General features: G+C 40.1%; 1 protein-coding gene across 2 annotated transcripts in view; it reads left to right on the top strand.

Annotated features, from left to right (window-relative positions):
- Positions 1-5,965: 5,965 nt before the first annotated feature.
- Positions 5,966-25,256, top strand: part of Kcnip4 (potassium voltage-gated channel interacting protein 4) — a 1,126,911-nt gene continuing 1,107,620 nt past the window's right edge. The window contains exon 1 of one of the 2 annotated variants that reach the window (XM_021161807.3): positions 5,966-6,329. In XM_021161807.3, coding sequence (XP_021017466.1) covers positions 6,269-6,329 — 61 coding nt within the window. In that variant the 5' untranslated portion in view covers positions 5,966-6,268. The remainder of the gene's footprint in view (positions 6,330-25,256) is intronic. The other variant, XM_021161803.3, reaches the window with a different exon arrangement.

Here is a 25,256-nt window from a genome sequence, read left to right as displayed (position 1 = left end):
CATATTTTCTCAAAGTATTAAATCTATTGAAGTCTCATACTTAGAAAAGTAATGTTTAAGTTATAATTTTTATTTATTATGATGATTTCACATGTGCATACCAAAAAAGATCATATCCAATCTTGCTTTCCCCTCTTAACTCCTCCATGTCCTCCTCAACAGTTTCTCCTCCCAGTTTATGACTTTCTTCTCTTCTTTATCACTCACTAAATTCACCAAATATAGATGGATGGGAGGCTATTTACCAGAGCACAGGAAACTTACCGATGGCCACACCCTTAGTTGAGATGATTCTCTCTCTCCCAGTAGCTATTCGATCATTAAGAGGCAGGGCATGGTAAGAACCTCCCCATCTATCCTGGGATTTTGGCTGACATGATCTTGTTCAACTCTCCTGCAAGTCAACACAGCTGGGATAGCTAAGGAGTTATCATCAGTTTACCACTTGGAACCACACACAAAAGTAAATGTATATTCTCATTTTCTCATAGGTTTCTATTGCTGTGATGAAACATCATGACTAAAGGAGCTTGAACAATAAAGGGTTTATTTGGCTTACACTGCCACACATGGTCCACTATTGAAGGAAGTTAGGAACCTGAAGACTGGAACTGAAGAAGAAGGTTATGGAGAAATGCTGTCTACTGATTTTCTCTCCAATATTCCTCTAATCAGTAGGAAGCAGTCTAATGATAGCAATGCCCTCCTTCCCCTCTATCCACTTTTCTTTGCTATCTAGTGTTAGGGGTTTGAAAGGTGGAAGAAAAAAAGAACCCACAAGTTAGCCAAAAGTCTGGCTACACCAGAGCTCACTGAAACCCAGAATAATGTGTGTGTGTGTGTGTGTGTGTGTGTGTGTGTGTGTGTGTGTGTGTGTGTATTTTTCCATGACTGCCTGCTCCAGGTGGCACCACCCATAGTGAGTTGGACCCTTCCACACCAATAATAATCAGAGAAATGCCACACATAGGATGAATCTAATGGAGGCATTTTTTTCAATTAAGACTTTATCTTCCCAGACTTCCTAGGTTGTATCATACAGACATAAACCAACCAGCACGGGGTCTAGTGCAGAAAGCGAGTAATTTAAAATAGTTTCCAGCTATATCCAAATTTTATTTAAAAGGTTACTCTAGAAACCAATCATTTAATTTTAGTGAAATTTTCTTTGTACAGTTTTGTTCAGACTGTTAATAAACCAGCAAATACACCCCACTCTGCTATGTTTAGCTTCCATGCTGTGCAGTGTACAGCTAACAAAAAGGCCAAGACAAAGGTATAAAGCAATTTGGAATTTAATGAACCTATCTCCCAATTAGGACTTATTCCTAGAAATAAGTTCTAGGTAAAAATCTTCTCAACATGCACTGCATTAATGGCATTTAAGGTTCTGATGAATTCTCTGCGTAAAGTAAATCCCTCTTCCAAAGGAAATCCCCTAATCAACTCTACTGCCACAGTAGACTGTAGCCAGTGGATCCGCTCAAGTCCGCAAGGCAGGAGAAATGCCGTTCAGTGAGATAATAACTTTACCTTTTTAATATGGACTTACCCTGCAAGGCAGAGTTGCAAGCCAAGTCTGGATTTCAGTGCTTAGAGAATTACAGTTCATTTGGCAGCATGCCAACTTATATAAACTTGGCGAGACTTACCAAACTGAGCGCTGGAAGATGTCAGGTGATGAAAGTTTGTGACCTGGTTGCATCTCCGGTGCTTTATGAAAATTCAGGAAAGTCGCTTAATCTCTGTGAGGGTCAGTCTCTTCATCTACAAAGTGGTGCTAATAACATCTCATCGGTCTCCATTTCAGAGTCATAAAGAACAATCAGGTTATGCACATATTATTAGCATGGAAGGGTCAGAATTAGCCCTGGGGCCCTTCAGCGCTTTCTTCATCTTTGTCCCAAAGTACATTAATATTTACTTTAATGTGAGAATCTCAAAGTAGATTGCCTGGTTGTTTGAATACTGAGAAATTATGGATTAGTAAGAATTTGACAGGTAGAGTTATGGTTGTGGATACTGTTTGCCTGAACACTAATAGGCAGTAAATTGTTCCCTTCATTTGAGTAACGGAATGACACAAAAGGTCAAGTCCAGTGAACTGATTTGTATTATTATACCAGTCTCCTTTCCACCCAATGGGCTCTAGAGAAATCCTAGATGGGCCATGTTGAACCACTCCATCTCCAGTGTCATCTATGTACCTGGAAGGACCTGAGGGTATTAGTAATCAGAATATGGATACAGATTCAGACAGCACATGTCAGACCCAGACTCTGAATTCCTGACAAGCTCCTAGAAGAAGATAAGGCACAGTATCTTAGGCTGTGCCTTTTTTGAAATGTGGTACCCTTGGCTGCCCTAACCACACCAACAGCAGCAACAACATCAACAGCAGGCTGTGTGGTTTAAGCAATAGTGGGTTATTCTGCTCCAGTTCTATAGACTGCAAGTTCAAAGTCAAGCTGTGAAATAGAGTTCTGTCTGTGCAAAGGAACCTCACCCCTACTTGGCTTTTTCTCTAAGAAATATCTCTTTTCCTATAAACTCACAAATCCTAGATAAACTATGGACTTTAGTCAAATGCATTGTGCTATTGGCTTATCAGTTACGAATTGTAACAAAGACACAAGATGTTATTGGGAGAACATAGGAAGGAAAGCTCTGCAGAAGGAATTGTCTTCTTCAGTTAAACTTTGCTAAGAGCCTAAAACTGCTCTAAACAATAAAATCTGTTAATGTAAGAGACTGTCTTACACTACTCCCCCAATTTAATAAATTCACCATCAAAGCTGGAGCAGAGGAGTTTTACACTAAGTGCAAGTGGAGTGTTATTCTTATATATTCTAAAGTCTGAGGACTGCCATGAAATCATTGACAATTCTACATCTGTCAAGAGTTGAAACTAGGTTCAAATCTCACTGCGCTTCTTCAGAACTTGCTGGACTTGGGCAACTTAACTTTTGTTTAAGCTTGCTTTTGTTTAAGCCCTGTCCTTAAATCAGCACAAAATATCTATATAAAAGATTTCCTCTTAGTGTGAAGTAAAATAGTGATCAAGAATTTTTAATAAAGTACAGGATACATAATAAGCCCTCAATCTATATTAAATACTCTAAGTTTTACTGTTACTGTATAAGCCCTGGTGCACAAAGGAGAACTGTGCTGAATGTAGGAAGCTATTAGAAATAACCAATAAGTAATAGGCAATAATAGTTCAGAGCACAATGCATTCATAGAAATCTGAGGTTAATGGATGGGACATGGTTTACTTACCAGGTTTTGCATCTGGTTTTTATAAGTTACCTAGAAGAGTAGTCTGGAGTTAGCCATAAAATGGGAATCTCTGTGCATATATTGAGTTTGGAAGGCTGGCCATGATGGCTACAGCTTCTGAGGATGAATATTTCCTAAACATGGGACACATGAAAGTCCAAGAAAGGGAAGAAACACAGTTTACCCTAGACTTTCAGTGCTAAGTATTAAAAGTGACAGTAAAAATGGCAGCAAACAGGACTGAAGAGATGACTCAGGGGTTCAGAGTACTGACTGCTCTTGCAGAGGACCCCGTCTCCAAAGCAGCATTCACATGGCAGACTACAACCATTTGTAATTCCATTTAAATCTCCAGGGGATCTGATGCCCTGTTCTAGACTCCATGGGCACCAGCCATAACTGTGACACTTGCTCACACATGCAAGCAAACTCTTCATACACATGAAAAATGAATTTAAAACCAGTGGTAACAGAAGACAATCTTTCTGTATAATTTTTCTGAGACCAGCAGTTCATATACAGAAGTCAGACATGAATGTTCCAATAACCCAGATCCCACAAATATTTTGGAGGCTTAATATATTGCAACTTCTCTCGTGTAGTGTCCATTTTAGATGACTTTGCTGACGTATTTACAGCTAGTCCAGAGATGCACACATGGGACTGAAAGGAACTAATCCTCATTGAAAGGTCTTTCACAGTACAGGAACACACAAAAAAGCATTCTGCACATTTTGCAGATGACAACTGAGTTGTGCATTTGTCCTGATGTAAATAAGGAGGGTAAATCTATTCTAGAACCAGGAGATGCCTCCTTACCTTCTTTGGTTTCCTCAGGACACCATGGGAGATGGTAGCGATAATGGCGATGGTGAGTACTGTCTTTATAGCATCTCTTACCGACCTCTCAATAAGTGCCAGAACGCTCCAAAGCACAACATGCATTGTGTCTCATTTCTTCTTTGACAGAGGTTCACTGAGGCAGGCACTACTGTTTTGTACATTGTTTTGAGTGAGAAAGGTTAGGATGCTCACTTTGGGCTCACCATTAAGATTTCTGTTCAGCCTGCTGAGCCCAAACCCACACATGAAGGTAGTTTTAGAAGTCAGTACAGAGAAAAGAATGGAGTTGAGAACTGGAGAGGTAGTGAGCCTCTGCAGAGGCCGGGTTGTGTTCGTTTATTTGTGATAAAGGTTTCTAGTGGGAAGCTTGCTTTGAGATTATTGAAGTCCTAAGGTGCCACATGACCAGAATGAAATAGTAGAACCTGCTAGGAAGGACAGAGAGGAGGCTTCTTAGGAGAAGGTAAGGTGCATACACCATTTAGAAATTTATATACTTGACTCAGTAGAAGTTTAAATTGCATGCTATCTAGTCCTGTGTCCCTCCTGTCCTATTACTCTGCCCACTTCTCTCGCTCCAGCCAGTAGCAGCCTCCTTCAACTGGGCTGCCCTCCCAGTTGCTCTCGGTAAATTTGCCCTTACATCTACTGTTTTCCTTAACTCACATGAAGTAGATTTCAGCTCATGTAAGAAGGTTAGATAAAGATGAGTATGGAGGCAATGCAGATGTTGGAATTTTGTCTGCAACCAGCATGGAAGGCATCACAGGGCTTTCCAATGAGTCACTTAAGGGACTAGGGGTGAAAGGAAGGACAAGTGACAGTTGAATCCTAACTGGAGAAAGGGACAAGGTTTTATGGTGATGTGTAATCAGGCAGGTATAGGGAGAAAGACTGACTTTCCAAACAATTAGGCCTTTCCACCATGTCAGGGTCTATTGACCTTGCAGCTGAGAGTGCAAACGAACAAATGTTAATCAGCTTTGCGGGCCCACAGAACTGGTCAACTCGACCTTTCTTTTTAAAGGAGGCAATATACACTTCACTCCTCCCGGCAGAGAAGCCTGTGTTTTAATGCTCAGCTCTCTCTGTTCAACAGTAACCATGGCCACAAGTGGTTTATTGGGTTGTTTTCTGTCTTTCTCAGGCATTGCTGGCCTTGGTTTGCTTAGAGAAACAAGCAGCCATGGGTAATGAAATCCCCTGGGATCTCAGCCATCTCTTCCAACAGAGTGTCCTCCAGTGAAATGTCTGTTTGAAGAAGGTGCTTGTGGGAAATGTCTCCTAGTTAGCTCAGCTGCTCTGTGTAATGTGCTGTGGTCACCTTGGCCTTGTCTAGGCAGTGTCTAGAAGTCACATTCTCCAACCTCTCTCTCAGTCTCATGACTGAGTTGTACTTGGGAAGTTTCCTGTCTAGGAGTTGCTGGCACTCTGCCTGGTTCCCAGAAGGGCATCTCCTTGCCTTCTGGTGTCCTTCGAACCCAGGGCAGAGTCTGACCCTCTAGGGACCCCGCAGTAAGTTTCTTTGCCAAAGACTTCTTGAGCCAGCCTAGAGCCAGGCTCTAGGTGAAGCCGAAAGGGGTCGCAGTGGACCCTCAGATAATCCATTGGAAAATCTCAAAAGATGCCTTTTTTAGCCTTAAGCTGCTTCAGCTCTCTCTCTCTCTCTCTCTCTCTCTCTCTCTCTCTCTCTCTCTCTCTCTCTCTCTCTGTGTGTGTGTGTGTGTGTGTGTGTGTCTGCTGTCACCTGAGGCACTGCTACAGCCTCCTCCACTTTCTCCTTTAGTGACTTGGCAGCAGGTGGCAGAGGAGGTGCCAAGCGTGCTAGGGGCGGGGGGCGCCTCGTTCTGTCTGGCGGTACAGCGCCCCAACTTCTCAGCGGCGGGTGTCCTGGCCCCCACCACAGGCATAGCCCTGCCACCCAGCGTGGCACAGCGCCCCCGGCGCCCCCCGCCGGCCTCTGCCTGCACCTGCAACGGCTTCGCGCGCCCTGCCTGCCGCCGCCGCCGCTGCCGCCGCCTCCAGCTCCCAGCTTCTTGGTCGCTCAGGACAGAGTGGCTGTGCGCTCCTGTAGCGGACCCATCGCCACACGCCCCTGGGTCAGTGGACTCTAAGAGTGTCGCTCCGGCATCCAGTGTCCTCAAAGATGAACGTGAGAAGGGTGGAAAGCATCTCGGCTCAGCTGGAGGAGGCGAGCTCCACAGGCGGTAGGACGCGATGGGCTTTGGAGCGGGCGTCCCGCTGGCATGGTCCTCCCCTCGCTGTGATCCCGTGCCCCTTCCACGCTGGGGGCGGGGGGGGGGACGCTTGTTGCCACTGCTGCATGAGAGAGAGTGAGGACCCAGGAGGGATTGGGAAAGGGAGGTGGGTGTGGGGGCATGGGAGAGCCAAGGAGTGGGGGGTGCGTGGCAGGGTCTAGGAGGGAAAGAAAAAAAATGCTTGAAGTGTGTTTGAAACTCGTTAGTGGTAGGGTCCGTCGCGATGCCGAGCGTACTTTTTGCCTTCCCTGAAAATTTCTGAGGTTGTGGTTTGCTTTTACCAGATGTCATTCACAAGCACACTTCCTTCCCCTAACACCTGGGGATAAATGAGTCAAAATGGTGTTGATCCACCCCCTCCACACTTCCTTGATGCTCCCAAACATTTCACTAGAACTCTATTTTGATCGGCTGGTTAATACACAGACGGGATGTTGCCCACATCAGGGCACGCTTGTCGCTTGTCTTGTTCTATAGCTACCTTCAATTTAGTGTGTTCGGAGAAAATGTTCTTCAGTGACACTTGGAAATAATTTTTATATAGTACAGCCTTGAAAAGGTACTGGGCACTCTGCATGGAGTCTGTCTCACAGGGAAATAAGCAGAGATAGAAACTGTTCTCTGGATTTAGCGGGATGTAAGGCAGAACCGATGTCCTCCCCACAGAGCATCTTGGGTTCCATCAGTTTGTTTATAGATGGCTTTCGTGTGTACAGATTTTTTTCTTCTTCTTTTTAAGAGGACCCTAAATAGAATCAAGGTGGTTGTGGAATCAATGTGAGCGAGGAAGATTATATAAGCTACGGAGTCACATGTCTTTTGGCTTTACAGGGTCAGAAATGTGGCCTTTGGAGAGATAAAGTTGTAAGAAAGTAGATTTTTAATGTAATTTCTTTATTACTTCTGGAAACTGAGCCACCTGAACAACTTAGTCCAGCAGTACTCTGAAATACATTGGTATGAGACATGGACATTCCCTGGTACTTTTCCTCTGAGAGATAAACTCACTGTAACTAGGAGGGTACTTGTCTCATTTGAGTGTAATATTTATAAAGTCTTAGTGCTTCATGGGCTCTTGAACACTAACACAACCGCTACCACCAGCACTCTAAAGTTTACCTCTGATGGCATTGGCTCAGAGTAGCAGTTGCCTACCTTTTAATGACCCAGTACACCTTTCATGGGATAGTCCATGAAAGGTATGTGTAATATTTAAGCGACTGAAATCTCTCCGTTGTTTTACTTTTTAAAAAAAAATTTTTTTTGTCAGAATGACACTTTCAGTGTAAGAGGAAAGTGATAGGTTGGGAGGACAGGGTCGTGTCTTTGCAGTTCTGTGTGATCATCTCAGTCCCCTGTAGGAGAGCCTGTGTGCCCAAGGCTCAGGAGGAATGAACTCAGATCTGGGACAGGCTGTGGGGACACAGTCTCTGGAGTTGGTGGCTGTTCAGTAGGAACAGTTCTCTACTGGGGCCAATATGTGAGATGGGGAATGAATTTGCAAGCGACTCTCCGTCCAGCACCATGTCTGGTAGAACTCCTGAAAAACAAGAAACACAAATGAAGTCATGCCCGGAGAGTATGAAACAATTAACTTTTAAAAAATAGAGGATCTGATATTGTCTCAAGTGTCAGCATGTAAAGATTTCTTGGAGAATAGAAAGATGCTGCTTGCATCTTGGCTAGGATGAGGATGAAAGTGAAAAGTGTAACACATTTCCTTTAGTTGCATGCAGACATTTTTAGGTAATTAATGTGTGATGGGAAGACTAAAGGAAAAAAAAATGCAGAGAACCTTGCTTTTGTTCTTGTTGCTCCTGTTGTAAAGGAAATATTAGAGATGACCAAACATGATTTAGAAATTTGGTTATCCATGCTGAGATCTGTAGTCATCTGAGGGAAAAAGAGATGACTGTCAATTTTAAAGGATTTAGGTTTTAATTTAAAACAATAGCCACATCCTCTTGTTCTCTCTCTCTTCAGTAAGTAGAGATTGATGGGTTTAATCCTGAATTACACTCGTGGACAAGAGAATTATAAAATGATCCAATCAAATGTTAACAGAATGATCTGATAGAGAAATTCAGGAAGAGGGGAAAATGAAAATTGGAGATCTCTGTCTCTGTCTCTATCTCTATTTCTGTCTCTCTCTTCTCTCTCTTTCATGTGTATACATGTGAATTATGGATTTATTTGGAGGTAAAACTCTGAAACACACTCTGTGGAGAGATGAAAAACTCCTCCCCCACCATGCTGTGTAAAATTGTGGGGAAGCCTCAGGAATGGTAGCAGGAGAGTTGAATTCCGTTGCTTAAGCTTCCATCTTGTGCACCTTTCAATAAATGAAACATGCAATATGCATACATACATTGCCTTCCAGGTCCTTGCAGTTGATAGTGTGAATGCTACAGACCACAGAACACTGATGGTCTAGACTTAGATTTACTCTGACACTCATCAGACTCTGTGTTATACTCAAAGCTTACCCACTCAATATGTTTTTCATTCGATGGTCTAGTTCCATTAGCTTCATACCCTATTGTAAAATCAAACATAATTCTACTCTCTCTGTGTGTGTGTGTGTGTGTGTGTAGTGTGTAGAGAGGGAGGCATGGGGAAAGGAAGAATGAATTGATGGAGGGAGGGAGAGAGAGAGAGAGACAGACAAAAGAGACACAGAGAGAAAGAGACAGAGAGAGAATGCAATCATATATTTAAAAGAATCAGAAAGAAGGTCAGAGGAAAAAAGTCCTATGAAATTATTCATCAGTGTCCTTAATTTGTGCCATCTAACTTAGGGATGGCAGATGTTATGTGGTGTAATTTACAGTAAAATTGTGGAGGAGAAATATATGTGTCAATAGTAGCTTGAAATATTGCTGGAATTTTGAATCATAATTGGATGGATGTATTGTGGCTTCACTTAAAGTTTTGTGATTATTAAGGTTCAAGAAAAGTCAAATTAGCAATTTTCTTATGAGTAATAGTAAAAAAAATGTACTTGTGCTGAACCCTGGTAAATGTTTTAATTTTATAATTCATTCTACTTTTTTAATGTCACACAGACGAAAGGGAGTATTCAATAAATATTCTGAATTATTACAATTCAGAAATGTCTGCTTTTTTCCCCTTTCTATGGTATACTTTTTTTTCCCTGATCAACAATTACACCCTCATTCATAAAATAAGGCAATGACTGTTTTGGACATTAGAGAGCTGTGCAAGATTTCTGAAAAAATTTAGAGCAGACTAGAGGTTGATTTGTTTTGAAAATATATTTCTGGCCAACACAAGATCCATCTTTCCTGTTTTAGTTGTTTCCCCCATCTTTGCAGGTTTTTATAATGTGGATAATATTGCATTCCAATAGTTCACCGTTCATTGGCTTATTTACCCAATATTTCTCCTCTTTAGGGACAATTTTCAACAGATGTGTGTGTGTGTGTGTGTGTGTGTGTGTGTGTGTGTGTGTGTGAGAGAGAGAGAGAGAGAGAGAGAGAGAGAGAGAGAGAGAGAGAGAGAGAGAGAGAGAGAGAGAGAGAGAGGAGGTGAATATATAAGTACTATTCACTCAGTAGGCCTTTAATATCCTCAAACATGTCTTAAGGTTGTTCAGCTGAGCCCCTAACTACCTATTTTTTTCATGCTTGAGCACTGAGACACCCATTTACTTTTCAAAATGGCTCATTTGGTTAAAGGTCCTTATGTCTTTTGCTACATTGGCCTGAACTAGCTGTGGTACTTCATCTGCTCACCAATCCACCTTAGCTGATTATGATTCCTGGGAGAGTTGAGCTGGTGCTTCCCCGGCATCACTTCATTGCCTGGCACCTAGTTTGAGGACTCACATGTCCTACCATAACAACCACATTCTTCTCCATGACTCTCTGTGGAATGGAATTGCTCTGCTCCCTCTCAGATTTCTGGTAATTCTTTATGACCTTCACCTCTTTTCTTTGGCATATTATATGCAAATTTCACCAAGTTTTTAAAATTATCTTTCCTCTGTGTGTTTTCTTCTTAAGCAAACTTCTATTTTAATTTCTAATGTGGTGTGTAAGTCACAGTATAGTCTAGTCCAATGCTCTTCCAAAGTGTCAGACAGACATTTTCATCACGAGAATTTCAGACCCATCAGTAAGTTTTACTAGCACTGTATTATAAAAGCATGAAAAGATATTTTTTAGAAATGTTATTGTTCAAATGGTGGCACTGTCATTTGATACATACAGTTTGAAACTTGTCTGAGCAGATCTTTCTCTATGGGACTTCTGACTCTGAGGAAGTCTCTACTGACTTCCATCAATAAACATTGACCAATGTTTACTTGTCTATTTATGTATTCTTTCTCTTAACCTCCATTTCCTCTCAATCACTTAACGTGATGTTCATAGCATCATTTCCAGGATAGTATGCTAGACTCCTTTTTCTATACTATCTCCCACTGAAAGTCAAATATATTTACTATCACATGATTTAAGTTTTATTCTCCTGGAGAATATATTTTAGTACCTTGCTTTGGTTCAATTTTTTCAAAGTGGAATCTAAAACAACAAAGATATGGTTATTTTAGATTGGTATGAAAGGCTCTCCTGATCACCTTCCACCTCTGCATTACCTTCTTTCTACCTGTCTGTCAGTCCGGGCTTTGATAGAGTTGGACTGGTTTTTCCCCCCAGTTCCCAACCATACTTTGTGTTTTCCCACTGCTTAGGATTAACTTCCTGCACGTCTGCTGCTTGGTGATTGGTTGTCTACAAATTTATCCAGACCCATGTCACATGCAGCATCCTCCTTGTGCTTTTCCACTGCTTTGTCCCTATTTCCCAACTAAGAATCAGCCTTTCATTTTGCTTTTATTATTTGTAGCTATTAAATCTAGGTCCTCATTAATATATTTCCTGCACAAGTTACTAATGTTTTTTTTCTAGTAGTTAGTATTTACATGATGCTTCACAAACTACTAAATGCCTAAAAGACATTTATTGGATTTAAATCCTGTTGCACCATGATAGACCCGTGGAAGGACTTGAACCTCAGTTTATATTAGTAGCTTGTTAAATCCTCTTTAGGAAGTGACATTCTTTGTTTTCTGTCCTCTTTATTTGAAGGACCATGTCCCCAGGCTGAGAAATATGGCATGAGGTCTGACTTTTCTCAGCATCGATGGCCCCCTTGCTAGAGGAGTATAGATTTCTTGTGGAGAAGGCTTGAAGGAAGTATTTGTTGTATTTGAGGCAATATGATTACTGTGCTTCTCCCTTATCCTCAATATCTTCCAGATCGATGACTTCCAGGGTCAGTAGTCCAGTGGACTTTCAGGGAGCAGTTGCTATCCCTTCTAGTCCTTTACCAGAATTAATGAGATAGTGCAAAATTATTTAAGTATTCACTCTGAAACATGACTTTGGTTGTTACTTAAGATGTCCTCTTCTATGCATCTGTACTACCATGAGTGCTATTATTACTGTTATCTTTGTTATTAAGCCCACCCAATGAAAGTGCCTCCCATTGCAGCAGTAGCCACAGAAAGGAATGGGAATACCAAACCACTGGGATCTCATTGAGTACACACACATCTATTTCTCTGCTTCATTTTCTCTCATATTAGCATTCACAGGGAGAATCGGGTTGTGTCAGGAAGGAAGGCTGAAAAGAGATAACGTTTAGACCTTTACTCCAGTGGTCATGTCTATCTCCCTGCTTGCCAAGCCTCTTTTCTATGGCCAATCTGTATGCAAATGCATATGCAGTATTAGAGAGCCGAGTAAGTAGAAAGTCTGTTTTTAAACACAACAGTTCCCTATACACTCTGACATTATAACAAGCCATTTGATCTGGGATATAAATATAGAATTCTGCATATGTGTGCATTTGGCTGTCATACCCTTGTTAAAGGCTGATTTTTTTATTCAGGGGTGAACATACACAGTGTGGTTGAATATCTGGATCCAGGAACATACTGTCACTTTAAATACCTTCGGGGCACATTATTAACCTTTGAGAAGTCAGTCCCATGCTTATCCCACTCCAATTATTTATTTAGGTAAAAATGAGCAGTCAAAACATGTCAACAATTTGTAACTTCAGGGTTACCTCAAATTTGTATTGGCTTAAGGAAGTGTCCCGTCTTGTTTTAGGTACCATCTGTTCATAAACAGAGAATAAAAAGTCTTTAGGGAACAAGAACTGGCATTTTTATAGGATTTTAAACAATGACTTTGGAAGAAAACAGACTTGTATCTTCAGATGTCAATGTGTGTTAATAGTTTGAAATATCTATGAGTGATGCCATTTGTTTAACAGTGGTATCATTGAAGTCTAAATAGGATTCAAAGTAAGATTTTAAAGATCCAATTACGACTACAGTTTTCAGATTATGCCTACTATGTCTTCTTTTGTAGTACAATGTATAGGTTGTGTTATATATGCCAAAGTGCCCTAAGAACAGCCCAAAATTGTTTTTTATGATGTTATACATGTCATGATGTTCCTAAGAACACCCCTAAATCAGTTTTTTTCCATAAAAGACTACATGCCTGTCAAGTGACTATATGAGTTTTATGGTAATATTGTATGAATATATCACATTCATATATTAAACCTATTAACATTGCAGAACACTTTCAAGGATTTCATATTTGATTTTAAAATTTTATACATAAATGAGTTTTACTTGGATAGTATGAGAAATTAATCCAGGACAGTTCTCCATATTGTTGTTCTCCATTTTGATGTTGTATGGCTGATAAGGGCTCCAGAAATATGTCAAATGAATAGCCTCCTACCATTGTGGCAAATCCCCAAGATAGAGCTGTCCCTGTACTCCAACCTACTCTATTGTGGGACAAAGTGATGTGCTGGTCTTCTTTGACTTGTATATATAGAGAAAAATTATCAAACACCACAATGTGGTACTGACCTATAGACATCTGTAAGATAACTCTCTCAGAGGCCCCTTGGTATTGAAAACTTTATATGGCCCAGTACAGGGGAACACCAGGGCCAAGAAGTGGGAGTGGGTAGGTAGGAGAGCAGGGCAGGGGAGGGTATAGGGAACTTTCGGGATCCATTTGAAATGTGAATAAAGAAAATATCTAATAAAAAAGAAGTTTTATAATGATTAAATAAACTTTGTATAAAACACACAAAAAATATAAAATGGACACACCTAAGTCATGCATTAAAAAAAAAAGATAACTCTCTCAGATACTGTACTATGAACACGTGACATTGGACAACACTCTGGCTTAGATAATTTTTTTATTTAATTTAAGAAACTGATATCAGATAAAATAGCTATTGCATGCAATGCCACCCTGCCTTTAATTTTTTTTTCAATAGACAGTAGTGAAGGTGCTATCTACTAGGACCTTATAGACATCTCGTGATGATCAAATGAGGTTCACTCCTCAAATATTTACTAAGAAAGTACCCAGCATTAGTCTTACAAAACAGATTTTGCCTTTGGAGATCCTGCTGTTTATACAAAAGATAATTGCTAGCTATGCCCTGGGCCTTCACACTGGAATAGGGGAAGAAATGACTAATCACTTACCTTTTAAAATACCCATTCCCGTGATGGAGTTAAGGATAAAGTGAGTTATATGGTTAAAAGTGAGATGACTTCCTATAGGAAGGAAGTGTTCCTGTACAAAGAGAACCACCCAGTGACAGTGCACTTGGCCTTTCCCCACTTTGGGGCCTTATAGAGTTAAGCTTCAAAATATGGCCTTGAAAGCTTATGCTTTTTCTGTTGTTACTTTCTTCCTTCCTCTGCTTTTTCAAATATAACTTTTTTTTTTTTTTTTTGGTCTACCACTTACTTACATGAAAAAGCATGCTATTTAAATTTTTAGAAATCTTCTACAGGGAAGGGAGGATATGAAACCACTTACTTTCTTCATAAAGCAAATACGACTTGGGTGCTTGGAGAGTATGAAATGAGTAATAACTTCTGTTTAAGGAAAGTGATAAAGGAATTGGGGATACCCATTTCTCTTATTGCCAGTTTAAATAATGTTCTAGCAAAAGCAGAGGCATTTCAAACTGGCATAGAGACTTCTAAATTAAATTCAGCAGCCCTATAATTTTAAAGCTAATTTCATAGATTCAATCATTTATCATTAGAACACTATTATACCCTATCAAGTTCTGCTAGTGCTTGTGAAAATCAACTGTCTCTTACAAGAATTCCAAAACCACTTGCTCCTCTTCGTTCATCTCCACAAACGCCCTATAATTTAAACCTGGGCTCTCCTTGCTGCAACGCGCTCTGTAGCTGCTCTTGGTTACAGGCTTGTAACTGCTCATAACTTTGCCCTCATAGCTGTTCTTCACCTCTGAAGCACAAGTGCATTTCCTTCATTTGATGGCTGTAAGGAGGGAAATGATGGAAGAGGAGAGTTCAGAACCAGGTGTTGGGAAACAGAAACAAACAAACAAAACCAAAACAAAAGCAACAGCAAAAACCCACAGCCCAATTTAGCAGTATTGAAAGACATGGAATGAGGAACTCCTCCACAAGGGAGGTAGAAAATAAACTCCAGTTTCCATGAATGCACAGTCAGTAAAGATGGTTTTCAGTTGACTACCTCTCTAATTCTGAAGCTGGGAGGAAGAAACTGCCAGTGCTTCTGATATAATTGAAGGACACAATTTGTCGCTAATTCACAGAAACTCTCCTAGTTAAATTAAAGTTGTAAATGTGGTTTCCAAATGGGAATTAGTCATTCAAAAAAAAAACCCAAAAACTAATACTTGCAACATCATTGTTCATCGCTCAGAATAAACACCGGCAATGAAAAAAAAATCTACAAGCATTACAACAAGCAGATTGAAGTGTGGAAATTAATTGTTAGAATTATTATAATTTTAAGCACAGCTCTATTTATTTCTGAATCCCTAAGCAGGAGATAGTGAGTTTTCATGAATATCATCAGAATAGAATTATAGAACCCAGCAGTGACAAGTGTGACTTCAGCCTTCACTGATTTATTTTCTGGTAGCTTTAGCAATATTTTTTAAAGATGCTATTCAACAATCATTCATTTAAAACTCAATTACCCGTCATGCATTAGACAAGAGATACTGTGCTAATAAATATTTGAGAACAGAAAAGGCAGTGCTGATTTTTTCCAATAAAGAACTAAAGTTTTAAGTCACTTGTTCCTGGTATACTCTTAAAATTTTACTTTGCCTGCTTTATGTATTAATTATAGAGAGCATGCTAGTTTTCCTCATCTTCAAAGACAGGAGTTAAATATCTTCCTAGGATACAGTTGTCTTTCTTCAATGAAAATTGTCATTAGTGACTATCCTATCAATAGCTTTTGTGAAATGCTATGCCAGGGAAGCAAGTAGCGGTAGGATTATAATCACAAGATTTATTACTAAGTGAAACTAGACATATAGAGTCACATATAACACTACCCAGACCCTACGCAGGATAGTAGCATTAAACTGCACACTAAAATTGCTATATATAAGGGTATCCCGAAATATGTCAGTCATTTTTTTTCATCAAACATGCTGGACTTCTTTTGCCAAGTATCATTCACAGTAATAGAGTGAAGAGGTTAAAAATATCCCCCTGGGAACCTTAACTTTCTTGTAGAAATAGGCACATATGATAGAATATGGATTATGGAAAGCCCCATGATAGCTCCATGAATAGAGGAATTTGGCAAAATCCCTGAGTCACATCCTGCAGGTCAGACAGGGTTAAAGCAAGACACCTAGATTAGATTAGAAAGACACCTGAGGGAGGTGGCTGAGGTTTTCTGGGTAAGATGACACATGGAATAATAGATATTTTCGGTAATAGTAGCTGTGGGGCTAAGGCTGAGCCAAGGGTTATGCAGTCCAGGAACTGTGAGTTCTTCCTGATGCATGAAGGTTTGAGATGGAATGGAACAGTAAGATGAGACATTACAGGAGTCTGTGCATGAAGTTGCTGAGGAACTATGGTGAATTTCAATCAAGATGAACCTATTTTTCACACCAGCAACAAAACTGAAGTGATGTGGCAGATGGATGGGGATAGAGTGAGGACAAAACAACAGGCGAAGAAACCTGCTGTTGCAGTACATGTAGGTGCAGAATCTGTAGGACATAGTAGTTCAGGGGTTTAAGAATAAAGAGTACACCTGAAATAAACAGAATATGAGGTCAAGAGGATGTGCACATGTCAACTGACAGAATGCTAAAGGAATCAATGATGAAGGAAGACCCTGAGGCAAGGCATCTATATTTCTGGCTTCAGGAAGTCTGGGGTTGCCTCAGTTTATGCAGATGGGAAATATTTGAAAGAAATGGTGCTGATTTGATCTGCAAAATTTATGGACCTGTGTGACATCAAAGTGGAGGAGATGCTAGTAGGCATGGGGCCATTTGGGCTGCTACAATAACTGGAGATTTCATTCTGCAGACGGAAGGGAGCCAGTTGAATGTCCCAAAGTGACAGAATGTAGAACATTAATTTTGCATAGCTGGGTAGGATGTATCCTTGATAATGATGTCATTAGGTGACTGTTGCATTAGCCTAGGCAAGAGAAACAAAAGGGTGAGCTAGGGTAAAGGCAATGGGGATGGAAAAGTAACTTGCCTGAAAGACAAGCTGGGGCATTGCAGATAGATTGTGGTTTGATGAGCAACAAGAGTTACAGAAGAAGGGATGGATTTCAAAGAAAAAGAATGTGTTCCCAGTGAAAATATCCATGTCATTCTCCCCAAAGACAGTTGGAAATATGGAGTTTAGGCTTAATCTATCTTCAGAGAAGCTCACAGTTGTTACACATCCATTGCATCCTAATGTGATGAGCATTAGGAAGACAGAAATAAATGAAGGATAGTCAGGATCCCCAAATCCTGGGCACCAAGCTCCACAGAGGACCCAGATTAGAGATGCAGTTATAGAGAGATAATTAGGATTGCAGTCATGAGAGTGGATATCAGAGAGAACTGAGTGTTAGAACTCTGAAGAGAAAGCAAGGAACTGGACGTGAAGACAGGGAGTACTTCAGAGTCTGGAAAGAAATTGAAGAAGGATTATGGAGGTCAGTGCCTGACACAGAAGGCTCATGTCTGTTGACTCAAGGGAAGAAAGGAGTTTTATAAGTCCAGAGCTGGCTAATATTCTGAGCCATTGCAGGACTGGGAGAAGAAGTATGGTAGCTAAGTATAGGACTCTAGAATCAGAAGTGGGGTTCAGATGCCCTGGATGTGACTGTGTGACTTCAGTAAGCCACAAGGCCAATGGAATTTAATTTCTTTGTTTATGGTTGGATTGTTCCTGCTTCATATCCTCTGTTGGGTGGCTTGCTGACTTCATTTGGGTCTTCATCAAAGTGTTTCTTCTCGGATGTCTTCATCAATACAACTATTCATTCTGAATCTCTCTATTCTCTTACACTTGGTGTCCTATACTTCAGACTTTTTGTTCCTTCAAAATACAAGTATATTCATATTTCTATATACTATATATTATGACATATAATACATATGTATCTTAAATTATTTTGAATATATTTTGTACTATATTTTCTGTCAAACGGGACTCTGATATATGCAGTTTTAAATCAATAAAATGAACCTAATCTACCAGGATGCATGGGGAACAACTGAACTAATAATATATTGGAAGGCACTTGGCAGTGTCCAACAAACAGTTCCATCTCATAAATGTGAATGGTGGTCATTTTCATAATGATTTGGAATGAGCAAAATGTATCTTATTATATGGACAGAGGTTAGGGGCAGCAAGAGTGAAAGCAGTGGGTTATGGAAGGGGAGAGCTGTGAGGGAGAGGTGATTGCTTCTCTAGAAGAGATATATCCAGTCTTCCAGGAAAAAAAGGATGATTTTCTAGGGACGATCTTATATAGGATACTGGTTTTGAACTAGGATTTGGACAACTAATGAGAGTTAAGGAGATTTCAAAGAATTGTTGAATGGGGCCAGGAATGAATTTGTGGAGGCTAGAGTTGATAGGGCCATAGACCATGGCAAGGCTGAGCTGTGTGAGTAAGGAAAAAATATCTAGGAAATGTGTAATTTGTGTGGTGGATGACAGAAAAATGAAGGCATAGTAAAGGATAACAAGGAAAGACCCTTATATCTTGGTATAAAGCCTGAAGATCAGAAAACCTTCAGTGGGAAGATTATCAAGACTTCCCCTGTGTTTAGACAGGAATGATGAGTTATGCAAAGGCATGGATAGCAAACGCCTGCAGCATCGTGGCTGGCATTCGTGACTGATCAACACTGGAGTGAGATAGAAGACTGCAAAGCATGAGTGGCTATGCTTTGCATATCAAGGCTAGGCTCCTGGACTGACACCATCTCCCACATGGAAGTCTGAGTGAAGGCCTATGATGATGGGAAGATGCTAACCCTTCCCAAACCAGAGAGTGTGGGCACATTCACTCTGATGTTTATGTTTATATGAGCCTGTTTACATTGAACCTGTGGGTATTGACCCTGTGTATATTGAGTTCTACATTAACGTCATTGATTTTAGGAAGAAAATCTAATATCGTCAAGGTGATTTTGACTGTCCTTTGTAAGTACATTGAGGTGAAAAGTGCAACTGTCACATAGTTTGTGACTGGTCTGCAGGGATGTTGATTGACTAAGGCAATAGTATCAAAGCCATTGTGGCTGCATAGTAGTCTGTGTTTTTATTTCTCTTTTCTCATTCCTAGACAGGTCCTGGGAAAGCAAAGGAGACTGTCTGGGACAAATTGACCTGTTGAGGGAGGGAGGACTGAGTTGGGCTTCTCAGACGTAACCTTTTCTGTTCAGGTGGCTAGTCTAGGGAGACAAAGGCAAGTTTTCTGATAAACTTCCTGTAGGTTTCTTTAACACAGCTACAGTAAAGATTCAAATAAAAGCCGTGTCCAAATTATGTTGAATAGAAAGAGTGAACCCAGATGTCCAACTTTGTGGCTAGCATGGGAACTATATCTTTGAAGGTCTGGATGCAGAGAAAGTGACCTTTATGGTCTCCTTCAACTTGAATTGGAATACAAACAGGCAGGCCAAGTTGGACAAACTAGTGTCCAGAATTCTGGACACTGCTAGGTGCAGTGTTCAGGTGAATTTCTGAAGGAAGTGTCTCATTCTCTACAACACCATGATCTTGATCTAGAACACTCCATTGGCATAGCTGCCTTCCTCCTCCTGCCTTCACTACTTCCTCTTGGATCTGCTTCTCTATCCCCCTAGAGACATTTTGCAGAGTTTTGCTGATACTAACTAGTTGAGACTATATAACAATTCTGTAAGCAATGATCTCTAGTGATCCTCTTTCCTGCCAGAATAAGTCACACATTCATTTAATATTGTTCCTTAATCAGTGCAGTTTTAATTAGTTTCTTGGTATTTATCTGGAAACCCAGAGTAAAGAGACTGTCCACACTTCTAAGGTCCACAGGGACACTCAAATATTTGTTGACAAGTGGATAGTAAAGTGATTTTTAAATATGCTAATAAACAAGATAAAAATATTGTTTACACTATTAGATAGTCCTCATTTTTTCTGTTGTCAAATGCAATGTGAAAACACTCAAAAAACTCTGATACAAACACTTCCACTCTCTGAGCTTCTGTACATATGTACTTAACTTTATCCCCAACACTTATTTGTTTAACATTTGTCATAAATTACTTGTATTGGATTCTTGGGTGATGCAAGTACCTTCTCTGCTCACCAATTGGCAGCTAGGAAGAACCATTTCAAACAGTATAAATGAATGCAATTACAATTTCAGCAGATGAACAAGGAAACATATACACAGGAGTAGACAGACACAAGGAAAAAACTACCCTGGTTTCAGGATAAGAAAATAACTCTTAAAAGAAGTAGAAATAAAATTGATGATTGAATTATGCTTAGAAATAGATAAGACAAAAGCAAAGAATGTATTTGAAGGAAGGAGAAAGAGAGAAAAAGGCAGAAAGACAAAAGGACACAGAAGATGATTCTGCAGAGGCAGACAAAGGTCACATGGCTAGGAGTTTGAGGGTTTTTTTTGTTTTTTTGGTTTTTTTTTTTGTTCTTTTTAATTTATTTTTTATTAGGTATTTTCCTCGTTTACATTTTCAATGCTATCCCAAAAGTCCCCCATGCCCACCCCCCCAATCCCCTACCCACCCACTCCCCCTTTTTGGCCCTGGGGTTCCCCTGTACTGGGGCATATAAAGTTTGCAAGTCCAATGGGCCTCTTTTTGCAGTGATGGCTGACTAGGCCATCTTTTGTTACATATGCAGCTAGAGACAAGAGCTCCGGGGTACTGGTTAGTTCATATTGTTGTTCCACCTATAGGGTTGCAGTTCCCTTTAGCTCCTTGGGTAATTTCTCTAGCTCCTCCATTGGGGGCCGTGTGATCCATCCAATAGCTGACTGTGATCATCCACTTCTGTGTTTGCTAGGCCCCGGCATAGTCTCACAAGAGACAGCTATATCTGGGTCCTTTCAGCAAAATCTTGCTAGTGTATGCAATGGTGTCAGCGTTTTGGCTCAGCCGTTAAAGGCTAGGCTCACAACCAAAAATATAAGAGTTTGAGTTTTTTAATGGGTTTGGATTTTGTTCTACAGGTGATGAGAAGTGATCAGAGGTTTGAAGCAGAAGAACTAGACAATCAAAAGCCAAACACATTATGTGCCCATGGTTTATATGCTTAACCAAAGGCATAATGTATGGTCATATTAACCAGCAAATCATGGATTGTGGCTCTGTGTAGCTTGCCATTGAGGGACCTTGAATCATCTCATCTTCTCTCTCTTTTCATTTTCTTTTTAGTATTTTTTTTCTGGTCTAAATTAAATACTGAACTTTGACATTGGTCTCTTCTTTAGAACTTACAGCCATTAATCTGTGGTCCAAATCATCCACTTTCTATCATGGCTTGATTAGAGAACCTATTTCAGGATGAGGAGGCAGACAGAAGTGGGAATGGGGATAGAAAGGAAGAACAGAAGAGGGGTAAAGGAAGGATCACAAAGCCAGATGGAAGTCTAGAAATTTATAAGATTCCTAAAAGTCCTTATTGACAAAAGAACTTGGATGGAGTTAAATTATATAGGGATATAATATTCTCCCAGAAGTCAGAGATTGTCAAACCAAAGTCCAGTGCCAGGTGTGAAATGCCCCCCTTTCAGTGATTGGCCAGGAAGATCCCAGAGACTCCCAAACAATGCAGGCTCTTGCCATTGCTTTGGGTTGCTCAACACAACCTAACGGTAATCCTTTATTTTAAAGACACTGTCCACTTTGGCTATATGAGGGAATCAATCTGGAACTTACTTGGAAGCGCCCTTCTTACTGGCTGCATTTTATAGTTCCTGATCATGGTAGGCAGGCTGCTCATAGAGAAAGGTCATCAGCAGACTTATCAAAGATGTGAATCCTGCAACTGGTTTCAAAAGCCAGTCTGACAAGATATGTGCGTTGGTTCAATTATGGCATTATTGTTATGGAGGTAACCAAGAACATTTTTATTATATTGGAGTCCAAGTTCATAGGAGGGAATTCAGACTTGATGTTGTAAACCTGCAAAAAAATCTATGGCTAGGACTTCATGGGCCCAGGGCGGAGGGGTGAGCCAATTACTATTACTATCTTGGTATCTTGGTACATGAACACACCACCAAACTAACTTTTAAATATATATCTCTGTACACATAGACTAGTGCATACCTCCTCAGTAAGAATCCCACTTTTAGCACTGGATAACGGCTAATACAATGATTCATAACTGGTTGAAGTGCAGAGAATAAATTAGTGGGGAGGGATCAGCTCTAAATGATACATGAACATCGAACATCGAGAGAGAGAGAGAGACAGAGAGAGAGAGAGAGAGAGAGAGAGAGAGAGAGAGAGAGAGAGAGAGAGAGAGAGAGAGAGAGTCAGAGGTCTGGGAGGACTGGGACAAACCAGTGTCTTCTACATATGACAGAACCACCACTAACTTAGAGCTGCTATGGTTGCTTACACAAAACCTCACCAGATAAAGCAAGTCAACATCCCAGAATGTGAGCAGGATGTATTAGGCCCACCCCAGCTGCTATTGACAGTTGACTGATGCTGGGATAGAGTGAGTCATTTTTCTTTAGGGATATAACTTCTGATAAATTGACCATCTTCTTGTGGATAGTCCTACAGCCATCTATCTATGGGCAGCATTAATTAGACTGAATTACCAAATCCAAAAACAACACAAACAAGAAAAATGCAAAAGGAAAAAAAGTTGAAAGGGGAAGATGGGAAAAGTGATCAATGGGGAGATGAAGGGGTGTGTAGAGGGTATATGATAAAAATATGTTGTATACATGTATGAAATTATCAAATATATAGATACATTAAAATGTTGGTATACACCTGGGGGTGTTATGTTTCTTTATAAATCCTATGCATGTACTTTTAGAGAAGTATGCATACTTATTGATAAAAGTAACTTCTTTCTTTTAATAAGCATTTTAGAACTAGCAATATTTTGTTCCCATAGTCAAGTGTACATATTCTGAGTAGCTTCCATACCAGGGTTAGTAGAGCACTGGTCCAGCTTGCCTTGTCGTTGTATCAGATATTATGAGTGAGACTTGCTCAGTTGATTGACATAAGGGTTCGGTTTAGGTCAGGCCACTGATAAAGTGACATAAACAGGTGTATCTCTTATCCTTAGACTTCAGAGCAGAAGAGTTACAGCGAACTATGAACAATGTACAGTTTTATCCTCGGGCAGCTTCCATTTCATTTATGTGCCTACTTGTGCACATGTCAGGTGTAAGAGAAGTAACAATACATTGGGATGTCATTGTTTACTATTCCTATTCCTTCTTCTGAAAGGTATCAGGAAAGCTGTTCTTGTGGTTATCCAAGTTGACAACTTTCATACATTGTTCAGATTGTAGTTTGTGGTATTTTGTTTCTGGGCTATTTGTGCATTCTAAGTTCCACACTTTTTCAATCATGATGGATGTTCCAATTCCAGAGAAGCTTCAATCACTCTGTCTACAAATATTCCAAATTACACAAGATGCACCTGTACTATTGCCCAATTGATTCTTCTAAGACATGGTATAGATCAGTTGTAATATGGCTATTTCCTGATTCAACTTCAGGGAAATTATCTCTTGTTATTTGTGCATCTTTAATCCATGCAGTGTAGTTGATGATCTGCTAACACAGTGAACCTTTAGCCATCATTGTCTCCCAAACAACAGTGTGCAATTGCAGGCTTGGTTGTGGCAATTTCACAAGAGAAGAGCTAATCCATGGAGGCTTTGCTTTAAGTATTTAGAACAAATTAATAGAGTAATTTCACATTTGTATGCCTAATTAAAAGAAATGAAAAAGGGACTCTACTTAGAAATGACTAGTTTTAGTGACATGCAAAAATCATACCATATGAGAATGCCCTGATTTCATAATGGCCTTACTGATTTAAAGGAACATCTTCAAATCATGATTCAAAATCACTGTTTACTTTGGTCCTCAGGAATTTAGAGTCCTGGAATCTTCAGATTATCCATATTGTTCCGTGTCTATCCTGTAAGCCTGCTTATAATACACTCCTAAATATTGTTGAATTAAGGTACCAGCATAAAGACCCAACTCCTGCATTCTGTCCACTGGGAGAGAGGGACTTAGGAATAAGTTACGCTATGACTAGCATGACAAATGCCCTAAAATAGAGGCACATGCAACTCCCTACAGGAGCAAAGAAATGAAAACAACAAGAGATCTTTGAGACACAAAAGAAACCTTGCAGGTAGAGGTGTCACCGTCAGCTTAGTCTTAAAAATAAATGCTGAAATTTGTCAAATATAAGAGAAGGGAACATGTATTTGTGTGGTAAGATCATCAACCTTGGCAAAGACTTAAAGTTGTGTGAAAGTTCCAGTTCTTTCTAGAAAGTTCCATGAAAGCCCATGTATCTTTAATATTAGTGGTACAACGTATTCAAGAGCAGAACTGGAAGGGAATGTGGTAATATGTTGTCAAGATGTTTGCATTTATGGCAGAGATATGTAGACTGAAATCTATATCCTATTAAACAGTGTTAAGACAAAGCAGATATTGTTTAGGTTTAGGAGGAAATGACAGAGCATCATTTTCCCCCATGAAGGCAAAGAGACCTGTTGAATGATAAACAGGAATTGTAGCAGTATGGAAGGTGGAAAGAAGGGAGTCAGTTTGAGAAATTCAGTTGCAAATGTAATCAGTGCAACATTAAGTATTGAAGATGAAGACAATCTGGTGTTCAACATCAACTTTAAATCTTGTAAAGGATGGCTGTTTTAGAATTTATAGAAATTAAGATGCTGGTAGAGCGAAAACCAGCTGTCAGAGGTTTGTGTTTAAAGTCTCTAAAGCAACTAGAAATTCTGATTTGAGAGCCAGCAGTTATCAGGTAAAAACCATGATGACAATGTCACCAGCAGAGAGAACAGAGTTCAGGGTGAATGCCCGAAGATAATGACTAAAGGGATGTGGCTGAATCAAGAGGTGGATGCTAGGAGAGGAGTCAGAGATAGAGTGTCGGGTGAGGGAATGGCAGACATGAGTAGTATCATGGATGCCAAGGGCAGGAAACTTTTCCAGTGCTTGGTCAATTACCTTAAGTGCTTTGCATGGTTAAGTAAGATGAGAACTGACAAGATTTGGCAGTTAGGAGGTTGCAGCAATTTAAATGGGGCACAGCCAAGCTGCAGGGGACTGGCTATGAGTATAAAAACCTGAAGCCTAGCAAGCACAGGCAGGGCTTCTGCAAACAATTGGTCAGGAATGGGAGAAGGTGTAGCAGTTCTTATAGAAGAAACTGCTGATGGGTACATTCTGTTGAACAGGAGCCATCTGGATACCCGCGGA

This window comes from Mus caroli, unplaced genomic scaffold (genome assembly GCF_978045245.1).
Source record: "Mus caroli unplaced genomic scaffold, Mus_caroli_1 scaffold_4, whole genome shotgun sequence".
NCBI lineage: Eukaryota > Metazoa > Chordata > Mammalia > Rodentia > Muridae > Mus > Mus caroli.
The sequence above is the reverse complement of the archived record's forward strand: the minus strand, read 5'-3'. Positions and strand labels throughout refer to the sequence as shown.